At 33.1% G+C, this 18,176-nt stretch overlaps 1 protein-coding gene across 1 annotated transcript; it reads right to left on the bottom strand.

The window, feature by feature from the left end:
* Positions 1–612: 612 nt before the first annotated feature.
* LOC126266397 (ATP-dependent DNA helicase pif1-like) lies at positions 613–1,489 on the bottom strand. The gene is made up of 3 exons (XM_049970300.1): positions 1,395–1,489; positions 698–1,332; positions 613–630 (listed from the first exon to the last, which is right to left on the bottom strand). Exons 1-3 carry the CDS (start codon positions 1,405–1,407, stop codon positions 613–615), a joined length of 666 nt encoding a protein of 221 aa, XP_049826257.1. The 5' UTR covers positions 1,408–1,489.
* Between the last annotated feature and the right edge of the window lie 16,687 nt (positions 1,490–18,176).

Raw genomic sequence — 18,176 nt, 5'->3', positions numbered from 1 at the left:
ATCATGTAAATCATAATTATTAACAAAAAAAAAATCAGTTCTATTTTCATTGTAGTGCTTTGTGATAAACGATGTTTTTTGTTTGATTACCTGGCGCATAGACAAACAAATCTGATGGTTTTCCAATACGGGAACAGGCAACATACAATTGACCATGTGAGAAACATGGGTTTTCCAAATTAATACCACAAACACTTAATGATTGCCCCTGGGACTTGTTTATGGTCATAGCAAAAGCAAGCCGCACTGGAAACTGTAGTCGTTTAAACTCAAATGGCACATCAGTCGGAATCATTGGGATGCTCGGTATGAGAACATCCTCTCCTTTATACTTTCCTTTCAATATAGTTGCTTCTATCACGTTGTTTAGTAGTTTTTTTATCGCTAACCGTGTGCCGTTGCAAAGGCGCGGTTGGTTGATATTTCGCAACATTATAATTACCGATCCAACCTTTAATTGAAGATTGTGAGGTGGCAATCCTGGCAAATCCAGCGAGTTTAAAAATTCCGGTGGATAGTTAACTACATCGTCTTGGTTAGTTGCCGAATCAACTGATTTATATATCCTCGATTCGCCTGTAATTTGTTCTTGAATTTTGAAATTTAATTCATTTACATCAATGTTTTTGGCTGCCAATATAGCTCGTTCGCTTAACCAATCATGGTTTCTGTAATTTTGAGCAACATCTGGAAATACCTTCTGAATGAGTTCTTCTTTTGATTGAGTTAAATGATAACTTTGAGGAAAGTTAATGCATTCAGTCAACATGTCAATAGGAAAATTGCTATTACCAATGTCAATGAGTTGTTTAGAGAATATGTTTCCAGATTGGTCATTTTGCAACTCAACACGCATATTCTTGCTTAAATGAAGTACTTTGACATATTTCCACAAATTGGATGACTTTAGACATGCGTTGAGTTCATCAGCTGGCGTTGATCGTGGAATCACTGGCAATGTTTGACGAAAATCTCCTGCTAATAAAATCATTGCACCACCAAATCGATTCTGATTGCTCCGTAGATCTTTTAAGGTTCTGTCTAAAGCCTCCAAAGATTTTTTATGTGCCATCGTGCATTCATCCCAAACGATCAATTGACATTGCTGCAAAACCTTTGCCATTGCAGAGTTCTTCGAAATGTTGCAGGTTGGAGTTTCATTGCTTTGCATATTTAATGGCAATTTTAGTGCTGAATGGGCTGTTCGACCACCTTCAAGCAAAGTTGCTGCGATTCCCGACGAAGCGAGTGCAAGTGCAATTTTATTTTGTGAACGAATTGTTGCTAATATTAATGAAATCAAAAAAGTTTTTCCTGTACCACCAGGTGCATCTAAGAAGTAAATCCCCCCAGTTTCATCATTTGTTACTTTCATAAAAGTATCAAATACATACCTCTGTTGTTCATTCAACAGTGGAAGATTTGTTTGAATTAATTCTTTCAAAGTGTTGAGATCATACAGTTTTTCTCGGTGCAACTCTTGGTTAAAAGCATCATGCATTGGACGATTGGGCGCGGCCAAGCACATGTCTTCAATTGAAATCAATGCTTCGTTGTAAATTTCTTCACTGATTTGCATATTTGGATTTCCCATTCTATTCCGTATTTGATACAAAATATCATCACACATATAATCTTTGTACTTGATCCACAAATCAATTGTGTTTGCAAGCATGTAAATATGATTATAGAAAACAATGTTCGTATTTGATGAGCGTGTGAAGATATTACAGCATCACTGAGAGTTTGATCCCAATGAGCGTCATTTTCTAGCAATTGTAAACGTTGACAGGCTTCTCTGTAGGATCCACACAATTCACCATCAACAGTTCGTAAATGTTGGAATGATGTTGGGCCACGTACATTGACTTATTAGTCGTAAATAAAAACATTCACCATTGCTTGGATGTACTGAATAAATTCGACCAATCGCATCGGTGAAATATACTTCTGGGTATCCTGGTACTGGTTTTCCTTGTTTCCGTCGTATAAATCTCCTTGAGGATTGATTCCAAGTATAATATTTTGGCATTTCAGAATATAGCAATGTTTGTGCGAAATTATCGTTTTGACATGTCTCAAAAAAAATTGTTAATGTAGTAGATGGTGGCTGAGCAGCTCTTTGACCTGCGTTCTCTGCTGTAAAATACACTCTTTGTCAATTTTCTAAATGCACAGCTAAGTGAATTACAGAAAGGTGTCTCTCATGAATTGGAAAAGAAAATATTCGCCAAATTGCTTCATTACTACTAACATAGCGGCCCATTTGGTATTGAGTAACTTCATCATTGGAATTCTCTGCACCAATTCCAATCACAACCATATCACTCCCTTTGGTTACATATTTGCAAATGTATTTAATAGATTTCACTGAATGGCAAGATTCAACATTGATGTGTGCTTTGAAGGTCTTTGATAAAATGGGTGAATATGGAACAATCCAGCGATTATCTATCTCAATATCTTGTTGATTTATTTTTACAATTGTTGATCTTCCATTGTCTGCTGTCGATCGGCGACGATACAGTGGATAACCGACATTACCAGTAATTGTTTCCGATATTAATGTCCGTGGGTATCGTTTCAAACATTTACCATCCATCATACACGGTGAATTTTGATTAAGAGTTCCACAGGGACCATGTATCATGTTTTTGATAACTACCTCATTCAATCCAGGATCTACTTGTACATTAGGGATTTCAGCTGATATCACTGCATCAACTTCATTTGGCCTTATCTTTTCAACCAACCAAATCAAAATGTGTGCATGTGGCAATCCTCGTTTCTGCCACTCCACAGAATACATCCAGCAGCGTGTCTCACCAAACACATGATGTTTTACGATGAAATCCATCAAAGATTTCAACTTTTGTCTAAAGACTCTGGCTGTAATATCATGACGATCAATGGGTGATTGCCCAGGGAATAACTCCTGCTTGATTTCTATCCAGTGTGGATTGCATGTAAATGTGATGAACAAATCTGCTGTATAATAACGCATAATGACGAACATACGACATGGCATCTTGAGCATATTCGTGCATATGTCTAGGGCTTCCGATGTATGTTGCTGGAAGAATTGTCATCCGTCCCACATTCTGTGCATTGCCATCTGTATTAATCGCATCTCGAAGGTGAATATACTCTTCAGATCGGAGTTTAGTTTGATTCAACCTGATAAATGTTAATCTCTCCGTTTCAATTTTAACATACATGTCAACAACATATTGGTGATATAATCGCCGACATTTCAATATGTGATTGTCTTCATTTTCCCGAATCATTAGGCGGTATGAATAATATTTCATTGAACTTACTTTTTTGTTGATTTCAGAACCTGTAAATATATTTTGTTTTAATAACATTGAAATATAAAATTAAAATACATAATATATTGACTGAGATATTATCGCCATAGCTAAACTAATATTTTAATTACCTGTAATGGGATTGATAATTTTTAGTGAGAAATCATAGCCATCTTCACCTTGCCAAAATATAATAGGATATTGCAGTGCATCATATGAGCGGGGTGTTTCCTTTATACGTTGTAATTGATCATTCCGAGGATGTAAAACAATATCACGGGATTCAAAGTTTTCTCCAACTACAACGATAGCAACTTCATCAATAGTTGGTGCATTAAAAAGTCTTGCATGTTGACCCGTAGGTGTTTTATCAGCTCTGATTACAATTTTGTGATTATCAGATGGCATCAGATCAAGTGCACTTTTAAACAATATAATCAATTGATTGTGATCATGAAAAAAAGTTTGTAATTGTTCTACAATAGGCCTCTTTACTAAATTGTTATATGCACAACGCTGATCTATTTCTTGTTGTGAATTGCCCATAAAATAAATTTGCAGGAATTCATAGTTGCTAGCTGGCACTGGTAACAATGAACCTGCTCTGTGATATATTTGGCCTTGTATCTGTAAATTAAAAAATATATATATTATATTTGTACCAAAAACACTATAAAATAAAATAAATAAGCAATGTGTAGAATAAATTTATGTATTGTCAGTGATCAAACTTAAATAATATTTGTTATTATAAATTATATATCAAAAGATATTGTTCGTTAAAATAATTATGATTAACTGCTTTAATACAAATGAAGTCATTTGAAAGCAATTGTTATATTGTTGGATATTTTTCAAAAAGTGTATGGAATCTGTTCCTATTCCTGAAACCAATGAGTACAATAACTTTGGTGGTGGATTCAATGGTATTAATTTTACTTTACCATTTGCGCAACACAATCCATTGGCTTCGTTTTTGTATTTTAATGCTTTACAATGTGAGCAAACCGAGTTCATAGAACCAATAACAACACATTGGTAGTTATTGCAGTCAATTGACACATCGTAACTGAAAGCAGCTCGATTCAAATTTGCGCGATTATTAGTTGAAAGTCGTGCTCGCGCTTCACGTGTTTGTGATATCCTAATTCTTTCATGTTCACTTCGGTCGTCACGTTCTTGTGCAGTACGATTAGATCGGTAATTAACTTGGTTTGTAGCATTTCGTGTTCTTCTACTTAAATTGCCTCGTCTTATAGGAGGCATTATTAAAATATTGTGTCACATGCAATAACTTTTTTTTCATAGGTAGATAACAAAACACTGCAAACAAAACAAAAGCACACTCAGTAGAGTATAACAGAAAATCCAAGAAAAACAACACCGGCAAAGGCGTCAAATCGACATTGACAGTTGTTTTTTTAATTTGTTTTTTTTTTTTTTAATCTGATATGACTTGAAGTCAAATCCTTTAAAGCCATACCATTGTTTTATTTTTTTTTGTCGCCTGTCGAAAGTAAAACAAAAGAAATAATATCGCGAAACCGACCAAGTTGTTATTAATTATATTTTGTGACTATTCAATTTGGTCGGGTCCGCGATCACTTTTTTTTAATTTCGGAACGCGACATTAAATCCTCCAACGACGTATTCTGGGCTCCAACGCACACACGCACACTGTTTTGATAGATATGATTGAATTTGAACTTTGTATAGCGGTAAGAAAGTGCAAATTTACTTTTTGACGTTAGGAACACACCTACATTTCTTAGATAACAGTGAGTGCTTGTAATTTAATATGAACTTTATATAATAGCAATAAAGCTCAAATTGATTCTACGTTTTAGTTAGAAAACTTTTGTATGTGAAAAAGAAATGGGCTGTTTTTAGGGTTTTCCCGGCAATTATTCGATTGCCGTAAGAACCATCCTTGGACTTCAACGAACATTTTAAAAAAAGAATTGGCCAAATTGGTCCAGGCGTTGTTGAGTTATGCGCTTACCAACACATTTTGCGATTCATTTTTATATTATAGATAATTATTTTTATTTGACTATATTATTATTTAAGCGAAAATATGTCAACATCTAAAACTAATAATTCCAAGTGTCGCATTTGTTCAAAATTCTTAAAAAAATCACCAGGTACTCCAAAATGTATTAAATCGATGAAGATGCTGAAGAGTTCTCAGCTGCTTTTGAGTGTCCAATTGCAGTCGGTGACGTTCTGTGTTCTAATTATCGTGTTAAAAAATATAAGAAAACGAAACTTGAAGATGAGGATCCGGAAACATCGGTGGAAGATGATTCATCATTCAATTTAGATATTGTATGTGATGATGATACAGAAGAATGTTCAAATTAAGAGAACTGTTGCAACTTGCAACTCAGATATTATTGTGTATGTTCTGTTTATAATCCAAATCTAGTAGTTGTTCCTCAAGATGCCCGTATGCATTGCTTTATTAAAAAAAAATTTTCATTCATTTTATTTTTATTTTTAATATGGCGTATCGTTTTTAAAAATTCCAAAAGCTCATATATTTATCGGAATTTGGACGAGGAATTAAAAAAAAATAGTTTCATAATTGTGTCGTAATCGTAAGATGGTTAAAAATTGAAATTAAGAAAATAAACTCATTTTTTTTAAGTTCCTTGTGAGTCGATATAGCTCTTGTAACGGGTACCTAGGTAAATTTTACTCGAATGATCGTACCTGAAGTCTCTTTGAAAGACTCGTTACATCAGGTTAAAGGGAGCGATTTTATCCTATATTTATTTTGCACATGATTGACTATACATTTTTATAATAGTTTAAATTATAGTGTCACTAATCTTTTCTTATTGTTGTACTTCTTGGTGAGCTGGGAACTGTGTAAAATGATATACACACAAACTCGCGTTCGCGTACCGAGCCCGGATAATGCAAATATACTTACTTGTCTTACTGTTTATGTACTTATAGAAAATAGCAATAAAACTCGAATTAACAAAAATAAACTATCTATTTATAAACAACAAATATAACAAGGAAAAAATAAAGAACAAATAAAAATTTAATTGTAAATGAATAAATTTCGTCAATCGAAATTTGGCAAAAAGGCTGTTTGATTAGAACTTAAACTTTAACACGTGAAATAAACAGTAGGACTTACGTAAGTATGCACCACACAAAGAAAACACAAAACAATCACAAGTAATGAAAGTTTCGAATAAAATCTATTGAAACTACTGAAACTTAAGGTTTTATAATTTCAGAATTAAGTGGGGTGGGAAAAGGGTGGTACCGAAGTACTGAAATCTCCCCCACAGAGATTCTATTCTAACCAATAGGGTTGTTTGTTAAAAACATACTTTTCAGTCCTGAACAACATTGTTGCCAAATTGATCGACATGTTTCCCTGTCATGTCCCTACTCTAACTTTTCTAAAAAACCTTATGCAATTCATAATTCAATACAATACATTATTTCAATATAACTATATAACTACAATTTTGATGTTGCTTGCATAAGGAAAAACCATTGTACTTACAAACATTTTTCAATCTTGTAAAAATCAATTCATTAACTTAAATAAGACAAAAAAATAAAAGAACAAAGTTACAATTCTCTAAAATTTCATGTTGGGGTAAATTATTACATTTTCCTTTAATTAATTTAATTTAATTACTGAATAAGTTCTATATTAAAATATCACTATTTAAACTTCGAACCCACTGTGCGACCACACTCTGACACTAGATAAGGGTTCGAAAAGATCACATGTGTTAAAAAAATCAACGAACGTTTAGATTAAGATAAGTAATTTTTGAAATAAATTTTGTATTTTACGACTATTTTACGATAACCAAATGTAAGATTAGTTTTAAGAAAACCCATAAAAATATGAAAAAATTCGTGAGAATCTAAATAAAGTGGTGGTCTAAAAATTCTCCCACGAAGTCATTTATTAACGGTTTTCTTGCTCTTATTATATTACTCCCCCCTTTAGAGAAAAGCAATTCTTTAAGTGACAACGTTAATGAATTGGTTTTATCAAAACAATAAATATAACTCGACCTTATTATATAATTTTACAAAATCTTAAAGCTAATGCACATCACCATTCACTTAACTACACAGTCTTGGTTCTTTGCAGTCTATTTTATTACACAGTCTTTTGGATGGTTGTCCTGGCAGATTAGGGTAGACATGAGGTTCATTGGTTGGAATCGCTGGATGATGTTTTTCCAAAAAAATGGCCTCCTCTTTCGGTGCTGATGCAATCACTTCCTCTAGTGTGATTGGTTGAACTGGTTGATCTGCCCTTGACAATTGGATCAAATATTTGTGCGCAAGATTCTGCCATAGACTCGACAATAGAATCTTCTTCCTTTTTGGATGGTCCTCTGTTAACTTTTTTAGAGACAAGTAATTGTTGATTACATTTGTTATATATATTACTACACAAAATGCGGTATAACAAAAACCACAAATTGAGAATATATTTCCCATCCATGATAAGAATCCCCAGACTTCTTCGGCTGCAGATCTGGCTAGATTCTTGAATTCCTGCGGTGTGAACACATTAGGCAAGTAGAAACTATCTGACGTTTGCTTCCCAATAATCCTTCTTGCAATTGTGTTGGTGATAGCCTTTTTCTCATTTGGAAACAATAATGTTTGCTGGAACGTCTGCATCTCTTCTTTTGTATATATTCCGTGTGAACTTATCGGTGAAATTTCACTCATTTCTATCACGTCCTTTTCTTCGTTGGGATTCAAAACAAACGCTGGATCAGTCTTTTAGATTCTAGGAGTTATTTCAATCCATCTGTTGTCAATGAAAAAGTTTGGAGGAAGTAGAGGTTGGCAATCAACTTCGGTTCCATATGATGTCATGATGTGAGTCAACGATGTCCCAAACATGGATTGGTTTTTGTACGTAACCGGTAGTTCCTGATAACACTTGTCTGTTCTCCTGATTTCAACAATTACAGGTTTACACTTAGCGATATATAACACTTCTCCCATAACTCTGCTAATAAAACCTGTTGATTGTTTAATCAAATTACCCACTGCATGAGGTGTTTGCAATGCAAGAGTAATCCTATTTTTAAGTACCTTTTCTCTGAGGCGGCACCTCTGGATTATACTTTCATAGGCTAACTCAGAATTGCTTTTTAAAAATGCTAGTTCCAAGTATAGCATTTTACTGAGATATTGGAATAACATGTCTATGTTTCTGCTTAAGTTTTCTGATGGTTTATAGTAAAACTCATGATTATCATCTCCAAATAGAACCAAAACTCGATTATCCTCTGTCTGCCATGCCATTTCGGAACATAAATCTTCAGCAGCTTTAGTGCAAATACACGATGTTGGGTATTTACAATGATGTACTGGTCGATTGGATTCTGCGTTACAGTGAGAAGAGTAGCATTACCTTCATAAAGTACATCAACGCCATAGCTACTGCATACATTTTCTGGTATGTTCTTGTATGCGGCTTCTCCTTCAACATCATCGAAACAGTATTCATCAATAAAAGGACAAACAGTACCGGTTTTTAAATGTACTTTGTTTCTGTCCACATCAACCGTTGTGCTATAATCATTTAAGGTAATGGAAACAGCTGCTGATACCACAACATCCTTGTAAGTAGTTCCATGAAATTGTGAAACTTTCTCCGTGGCATTCACCTCTTAAATTCAAACTTCCTCGAAGTGTGACTGATACTTCAGTTGTTCCGTTTAACAGCAGTTGTGACAAAACTCCTGTTCCAATCCCGCTTAAGTCCAGTGTCCAGAAACGATGGGAATTGATGCAGTTTTCATGCCCAACTAGATGTACCTAAAATATCTGATTGGGTTGTGATTGGATTTGATTGTTATATATATATATATATATATATATATATATATATATATATATATATATAACGTTACATTATTGTATAGTCGTGAACGGTACGTAATGTTTAATTTAGGACTATTAACATATGAGCAGAATATTCATTTTTTTATCTTAGGGATGCTTTCTAATAGCCCCAAACTCAAGAGTTTGTAATAATTGGGTGAGAACTGATAAGTTATGCGTTTCCAAAGTAAATATGATTAGGGAAATTTGATATCTTAAATGAATTTTTCATGTTGGTTTAGTTTGGGTCTCATACATGTGTCCTTAAGTACGTCAGAGTGTAAATGAGGGTGGGAGGAGTGTCTGGGCTACTGGACAGATTGAGAAACGAGTGAGTGAGCGAGCGAAAAAAGTGAGTGAGAAATATTTGGCGGTTCGCCGGAGAGGCGAACGACTATGCAATGCAATTTTTACTCCCTCTCCACGCCGGCGAGTCGTCGTCCGTCCGCCAGGATGACTCTCCGGCGAATCTCCGGCGAATCTCCGGCGAACGACTATGCATACAGCCATTAATGTATTTGTTTCGAAATTAAATATAGGTACTAATTTAGCCTACATTGAAGACTTCAATGGAGAAGGCAACTACAAACTTTTCATTAATAATATTCGACTATTTGGAAAAGAAAACAGCTGGACTCAAAGACAAATGGTAGCGGTAGCCGAGTTAAAATTGAAAGGCATCGCGAAAGAATACTATCATATGATTGATGCATATCAAAGACCAAAATCACTGTCTGAAATGAGTGATTGGTTAGGCAGCATTTTCCCAAGAAAAGTTGGTTTTGCACAAGCAAAGGCAAATTTACGCAAATGTAAAAGAAAAGCTGGGGAATCTCTATTATTAGCAGAAGATATTAATTCAAACACTGAAGTCCAAGAATTCGCCTATTACAAAAAAGCACTAATTTCAGAACAATTTTTAGACGGAATAGAAACTAAAATAGCAAGTTCGAGCTGAAGGAATATTATTAAACATTGATCAAGCACTCAAAATTGCATGTGAAAAAGAAGAAATAATGAGTAGATTCCAAAAAGAACAAGAGAATGATGATTATGAAGATAATATGTCTAGAACAAGAATAATATCAGAACAAAATAATAGTCGAGGCATAAATGTTAATCATAATTATAACAATAATAAAAAAGTTAATTTTATTGATCAAAATCCGAGACTTCAACAATCTCCACATCAGTATTCGAATAACCAATACACAAATAATAAATATTCATATAATCAACATTCGCACAATCAACATTCATATAATCAGCATCCACCCAATAACTTTAATACAATGCAATATTAAAATAATCAACATCAACATTTTTCCCATAAACATCCTGCTAATCGATTTGATGTATGCTACAATTGTGGTGAAAAAGGTCACTATAGTCGAGATTGTCCATTAAAGTGTTGTAAAAAGTGTAATAGTTCCAGACAAAAGACTCAAAATTGCAATTTTTTAAGGAAAGGCCACAATCGAAGAACAAGAAGATAGAAACTAATAACACAATTTTAAAATTAAACCCAGAAAATGCTAAATATATAACTTTATTCCTTAATGATAAACCTTCTAGCTGGTTAATTGATACAGGTGCTTGCGTTAGTTTAGTAAAAATTAATTTCTTAAAAACTTTTCACCATAAAATAGAAAAAGATAGTTCAATTATTACAGATATTTCTGGTCAAAAGTTAAATAAATTGGGAAAAACTACACTTAGTTTGAGATTTGAAGGGTAAATATTCTGAAATTAGTCATACTTTTATAATTTGTGATAGGAATTTAAAGTTTCCAACAAATGGATTACTCGGAATGGATTTTATTGAAAAGTTCAAGCCTGTTCTGGATTTCGAGAGGAATTTGTTTGGTTTGCATGAGTACAAAAGACACCTGCAGGAAGCATCACGGTTATACCGGGAAGTTACAGTCAATTGTAACTTAGCAGAAGACTATCTGCTCAATGAACGTTCAGTGTCTTTGTTTCTTGACGGGGAGAAGATCAAGCAAAAATCTTCTCTCATTAGAAAGTCTTCTGAAGTGCCACACAGTAAAAATCTGGTTTTCAATAGCCGAAAAGAATCTAGCAATATCAGGTTTAATAATAGTTTTTCTCTTCGAGACTCTCATGTTGGTAAAGATTTGGCCGATCTTGATTCCTGTACATTTGGTATTAGCTCCAAGCATCCGAATGTGATGAGATTATCTGAAGACTTGGTTATTCCAGCATTTCATGGTTGCGATATTAGTGTTAAGGTTGATGCCCGGGTCGTATCTGGCACTATGTTTTGTGAACCGCTCAATCTTCCAACAGGCGTTGTTTTTGTTGATTCAATAGTTCAAATACCAGAAAAAACAAACAGTAAAAATAGTTCTATGGTGTGAGCCTGGCAACCGGAGTTGGACACGAAATTGTTACTGAGACGGATAAACCCATAACGAAGGCACCCTACAGAGTTCCAATGGCAAAGAGAAAGATTTTGGAGGATCATATAGAGGACATGCTTAAAGATGGAATTATTAAGTCGAGTACAAGTCCGTGGAGCGCGCCTATAGTGTTGGTAGAGAAGAAATCTGAAACCGGAGAGACAAAATATAGATTTTGTATAGATTTTCGAACGTTAAATGCTGTAACAAAAAGAGACTACTTTCCTATTCCGAATATCCACGATACTATTGACTTATTAGGAGGAGCTGAATTGTTCTCCAAATTGGATATGAAGTCAGGATATTGGCAGATAGAAGTACATCCAAGAGATAAGGAAAAGACAGCTTGGCCTGACCTTGGGGTCATTATGAATGTAACAGAATGCCGTTTGGATTAGTCAATGCACCATCAATATGGCAAAGATTAATGTATTCTGTTCTGACTGGATTACATGGAACCCATTGTTTTGTATATTTCGATGATATAATTGTATTCTCCAAAAACAACATAAAAGAGCATATTGGAAAATTGCAGCTTGTTTTCGACAGACTACGAGAAGCAGGATTGACATTAAATAGGGACAAATGTGAATTTTTGAAAACATAAATTAAGTATCTTGGTCACATAATAACTAGTGCTGGATTTAAGCCGGATCCAGAAAAAATTAATTGTGTTAAAAATTTTCCTGTACCGAAAAATGTCACTGAAATAAAATCATTTTTGGGATTGGCAGAGTATTATAGACGATTCATTAATAATTTCGCAGCCACAGCACTTCCATTAATTTCATTAACAATGAAGGAAATTAAATTCAACTGGACTCAACAACATCAAGAGGCTTTTGAATCTTTAAAGAATTGTTTAATTAAGGAACCGATACTACAGTATCCGGATCTTAAGAAGACATTTATTTTATTGACAGACGCGTCATCTTTTGCATTGGGAGCTATTTTATGTCAAATGCATGATGGAAAAGAACATCCAATTGCATATGCTTCTAGATAAATGTCGAAGGCGGAATGTAATTATTCAACAACCGAGAGAGAATATTTAGCATTACTTTGGGGAATAAAATATTTCAGAACATATTTATATGGAACAAAATTTGTAGTTTATTGTGATCATCAACTCCTCAAATGGCTGATGTCTGTAAAAGATCCGAGCAATAGATTAATGCGGTGGTCATTAGCATTGTCTGACGGCTGTATGCATAGTCGTTCGCCGGAGATTCGCCGGAGACTCGCCGGAGACTCATCCTGGCGGGCGGACGGCGACTCGCCGGCGTGGAGATGGAGTAAAAATTGCGTTGCATAGTCGTTCGCCTCTCCGGCGAACCGCCAAATATCTCTCACTCACTTTTTTCGCTCGCTCACTCACTCGTTTCTCAATCTGTCCAGTAACCCACACACTCCTCTCACCCTCATTTACACTCTGACGTACTTAAGGGCACATGTATGAGATCCAAACTAAATAAATTAAATTTAATTTATGTATGTATGTAAATAAATTTGAATCCAAATAATATGGGAATTTCCCTAATGTGCTCTAAAGTATTCAGTAAAACTTAATTATAACCTAATCCACGAAATTTCCGTCGATACATGTCAGAATATTTGTTGGCGAATTGCGGGAGATGGTCATATGCATCTCCGAGTAATCGCCGAAAATTTTAAATATGCGCATGCGTTACTCCGATGGCGAATGACTCTCGGCTGCATGCAGAGTCGTTCGCCGGAGATTCGCCGGCGCCGCGCCGTCCGATATCCGTACGTTCGCCGAAAATTGCGTTGCAGAGTCATTCGCCATCGGAGTGACGCATGCGCATATTTAAAATTTTCGGCGATTACTCGGAGATACATATGACCATCTCCCGCAATTCGCCGACAAATATTCTGACATGTATCGACGGAAATTTCATGGATTAGGTTATAATTAAGTTTTACTGAATACTTTAGAGCACCTTAGGGAAATTCCCATATTATTTGGATTCAAATTTATTTACATACATACATAAATTAAATTTAATTTATTTTATTTACATTACACTTTCTGGATTTCCGAAATATATTAATATAAATAAATATAAATATTCTACTTTAGTGATGTTTTGAAGTTTATAAATATATATACATATATACATATATATATATATATATATATATATATATATATATATATATATATATCTGTACAGTCGTGAACGGTACGTAATGTTTAATTTAGGACTATTAACATATGAGCAGAATGTTCATTTTTTTATCTTAGGGATGCTTTCTAATAGCCCCAATCTCAAGAGTTTGTAATAATTGGGTGATAACTGATAAGTTATGCGTTTCCAAAGTAAATATGATTAGGGAAATTTGATATCTTAAATGAATTTTTCATGTTGGTTTAGTTTGGGTCTCATACATGTGCCCTTAAGTACGTCAGAGTGTAAATGAGGGTGGGAGGAGTGTCTGGGCTACTGGACAGATTGAGAAACGAGTGAGTGAGAGATATTTGGCGGTTCGCCGGAGAGGCGAACGACTCTGCAACGCAATTTTTACTCCATCTCCACGCCGGCGAGTCGCCGTCCGCCCGCCAGGAAGAGTCTCCGGCGAGTCTCCGGCGAGTCTCCGGCGAATCTCCGGCGAACGACTCTGCATACAGCCGTAAATGCGCATGCGTCACTCCGTTGGCGAATGACTCTGCAACGCAATCGGACGGCGCGGCGCCGGCGAATCTCCGGCGAACGACTCTGCATACAGCCGTGAAAGTTTGATTTGATTGATGGGTATCTTTTATAATTCCACCGATCCGTACTTCTTATCTTATCTTATCTTAATTCAAAATATTTTGTTACATGCTTTCCTTTTTTACTTTTAAGTAATAATTATAAATTAAGTACATTTGTGTTCAATATTCAGATTTACATTGAAATTGATAAATTATTTATAGGTTATTTCACAGAACATTTTATTTATTAGTTAGTTAGTTACATTTATTTTATCTAGTTAGTAACGTAGATAGTTGTTTTTTTTTTTTTCTAATATTTAGTTATGCCTAAAAAATAGTGAAATCTCTCTAAAAACATGAGAAAGGCCAGAAGCCAAAGATTGCGATGTGAAAATGAATCTGGACAAGATAGGGAAAGTCGTCTTACAAATTGTAGATTACGGATGTCCATGTCTAGGTCGAATGAGAGTAATTCTGTGAGGAATGAAAGATTACAATTAAATAGAACGCGTCATTCATTGTAAAGGGCTCAAGAATCTTTGGAATCTCCAGATCACTCTCTAGAAAACGATCGTATTCAACACGCTATCGGACGAAGTCGCGAGTATAATAAAAAAATAAATACTAATATAAAATACTTTAATCAAATTGTAATTTGTAGATGACAAGTGGGGAAGTGGCGACAATAATAATAATAATGGAAATAGAGGAAATGTTGAAAGGAATAGTAGCGGTAGAGACTTTAGAGGTAAACAAAATTATTACATTATTAAAATTAAAAACACTTTAATTAAAGTAAAGTAACCTATAATAACATTGTACATTAATTGTTAATTTATGAAATAAACGTTAACTAAATTATAATTTTAAGATGTCAAATGGGAAAGTGGCGACAATAATTATGATAATAATGGATATAGACGAAATGTTGAATGGGGTACGACTGTCAAAGACAGAAGACGATTATGGTACTGACGTTAAAGTTGCATTTGATCCATGTGCAGATGAATGGTAATGTTTTATTAATTTTTTACGTACCACCTTTGTGTAAGCGTTTTGCTATAAAAATAAAATTGTGTTAAGTATTGTAATTTTGTAACTAGATACTGAAAACTTTGTAAGACATGTATTTCCCTTTGTTCAAAATAAAAACTACTCTTTAATTTGAAATTTATTTTTGTCTTAATTTTATTATCCCTATGATTAGAATTTTAAGTGAAATTTAGAACAGATGTGAACATAAATTAAATCTTCCATAAAATCCCTAATTACGATACTGTTCTGGACCTAAACATTAAAATAATTTATTCAATTAATAAAGACAATTATTATTATTACATTTCTTCTAATTTATTTTGATCAACATTTGCGGTTTTTATTGAGTCATCAACTTTGTTATTTTTAGTGCTTGTAAATTTTTTTAATTTTTAAATTGTATATGTAATTGTAAATAAAATATCTAAAAGAAAAAAGTTTTTACTAATATATTTATTTTCAAAAAATTTTGACACATCGATGGTGTAACTAAAATGTTTGTACCACTAAATTCTCACGAATTTTTTTTCAGATTTTTAAGGGTTTTCTTAAAATTAATCTTACATTTGGTAATCATAAAATAGTCGTAAAATCATACAAATTTGTTTCAAAATATTCCTATCTTAATGTCTACGTTAGTTGATTTTTAACATGTGTGTTTTCTTTTCGAACCCTTATCGAGTGTCAGGGTGTGGTCGCACAGTGGGATCGAAGTTTAAATGATTGTGTCATATCTTTAATTAATTTACAGAATATTCAGAAATTAAATTAAATTAATTAATGAAAGTTTAATAAATTACCCCTACGTAAAATTTTAGAGAATTGTAATTTTTTATTTATGTTTCTACAATATTAGTCAACTTAAGTTAATGAATTGATTTTTAAATGATTGAAAATATTTGTAAGTACAATGGTTTTTCTTTATGCAAATAACATCAGAATTGTAATTGTAATTGTATTGAAATAATTTATTGTATTTTGAACTACAATAAGGTTTTTTAGACCAAGTACATTATTATTATTATTATTTAGATTAGGGTTTCAAATAGAAAAACTCTTAAATTAGTTTGGCAAGAATGTTGAGAAAAGGAACATTTGTTTAGTTCATCTGATTGGTTGAAGTAGGATCGTTGTTGGAGACATTCAGATTCTTAAGGGTCTTAAGTCACCACCTACTTCACCCCCTTCCTAGAATCCGAATTTATAAAACTCTGAGATTCATTTATTTCGGAAGATTTAACCCTAATTTTTCAAGTGTCAAGATCGAAGTTCTTTTAGTTAATATTACTTACTGTTTGTCAAATCAATGGTTTTAATATTCGTTAAGTTCAACCTTGTTGCCAAGTATTTAACTAAATTTAAATCATTCAATTTTTATATTTATATATCTTTTGTTTTTTTTTGTTTTTCTTATATTTATTTGTTAATATAGTTAGGTTGTTTAAAATTGAGTTTTAATTAATTCCGAACTATAATTTAAAGAACAATAAAACAGTGAGTAGAAATTATCTAATATTTCGGTTTGGTTAAAGGTGTGAGTATTGAGTGTAATACATCAGAAGATTTGTTCAACAAAAACAAAGGTTAGTGATATTGAAATTACTTATAGAGTAAGAATTATATAGTTTAACCTCATCAATATCTTGTGTAAAATTTAAATCGCTCCCTTTAACCTGTTGTGACGAATCTTTCAAAAAGACTTTGGTTATACCGATTGAATTATCATCAGAAACAATCCTGTTTGTTAAAAACATACTTTTCAGCACTGACCAACATTATTGAAATTGATCGACATGTTTCCTTGTTATGTGACGCTACTCTAATTTTTCCGTACTTGGTCTAAAAAACTTTAATGCAATTAAATATACAATGCAAGGAAAAACAATTGTACTTACAAATATTTTCAATAATGTAAAAATCAATTGATTAACTAAATTTACTAATATTGAAAAAAACACAATTCTTTAAAATTTCAATTTAATTTCCTAAAATTTTTATTAAATAGTTCTACATCAAGACACGTAGAAACCCAATGAAAAGAAATCACATACGTTAAAAATCAAATAACTTATAGATTAAGCTATATTTTAAAATAATTTTGTTACAATTTATGACCATTTTGCGATTAACATATGCAAAATTAGTTTTAAGGAAACCCATGAAAAATCTGAAAAAATTTGAGAATCTAAACAAAGTGATGGTCTAAAAATTCTCCCACGAAGCCATTAAATAACGGTTTTTTAGCTTTTATTACAATCCACTTAATCGGCCAAAGTTATTTTTTGTTCATACTCTTGTAACGGGTTGTCTATGGTAATTCGATTAAATAGATGTTAAATCGGTAAAACCGAAGTCTTTTTGAAAGACTCGTTACAACAGTTTAAAGGGGGCGATTTAATTTACACAAGATATCAATAATATTAGACTATACAATTTTTATTCAATGATTAGTTTCAATTTCATTTCAATAACCTTTGTTTTCGTTGAACAGATCTTCGAGTGATGTATCATACTCAATACATCTTGCACCAAACCGAAATATTACTTAATTTTTTTCACTGTTTTACTGCCTATAAATTTATAATACGGGACTAATTAAAACTCGGGTTAAAACAACCTAACTATATTAACAAATAAATATAATAAAAAAACAAAAGAAATAAAAATATGAAATTGAATGATTCAAAATTAACTAAAACACATAGCAAAAAGGTTGAACTTAACGAATATTATAACAATTGATTCGACAAACAGTAAGTAAAAAACACTAAAAGAACCTTGTCTAGACACTAG

The sequence above is a fragment of the Aethina tumida genome, chromosome 8 (genome assembly GCF_024364675.1).
Source record: "Aethina tumida isolate Nest 87 chromosome 8, icAetTumi1.1, whole genome shotgun sequence".
Taxonomy (NCBI): Eukaryota; Metazoa; Arthropoda; class Insecta; order Coleoptera; family Nitidulidae; genus Aethina; species Aethina tumida.
This window is presented reverse-complemented; position numbering and strand designations above follow the sequence as displayed.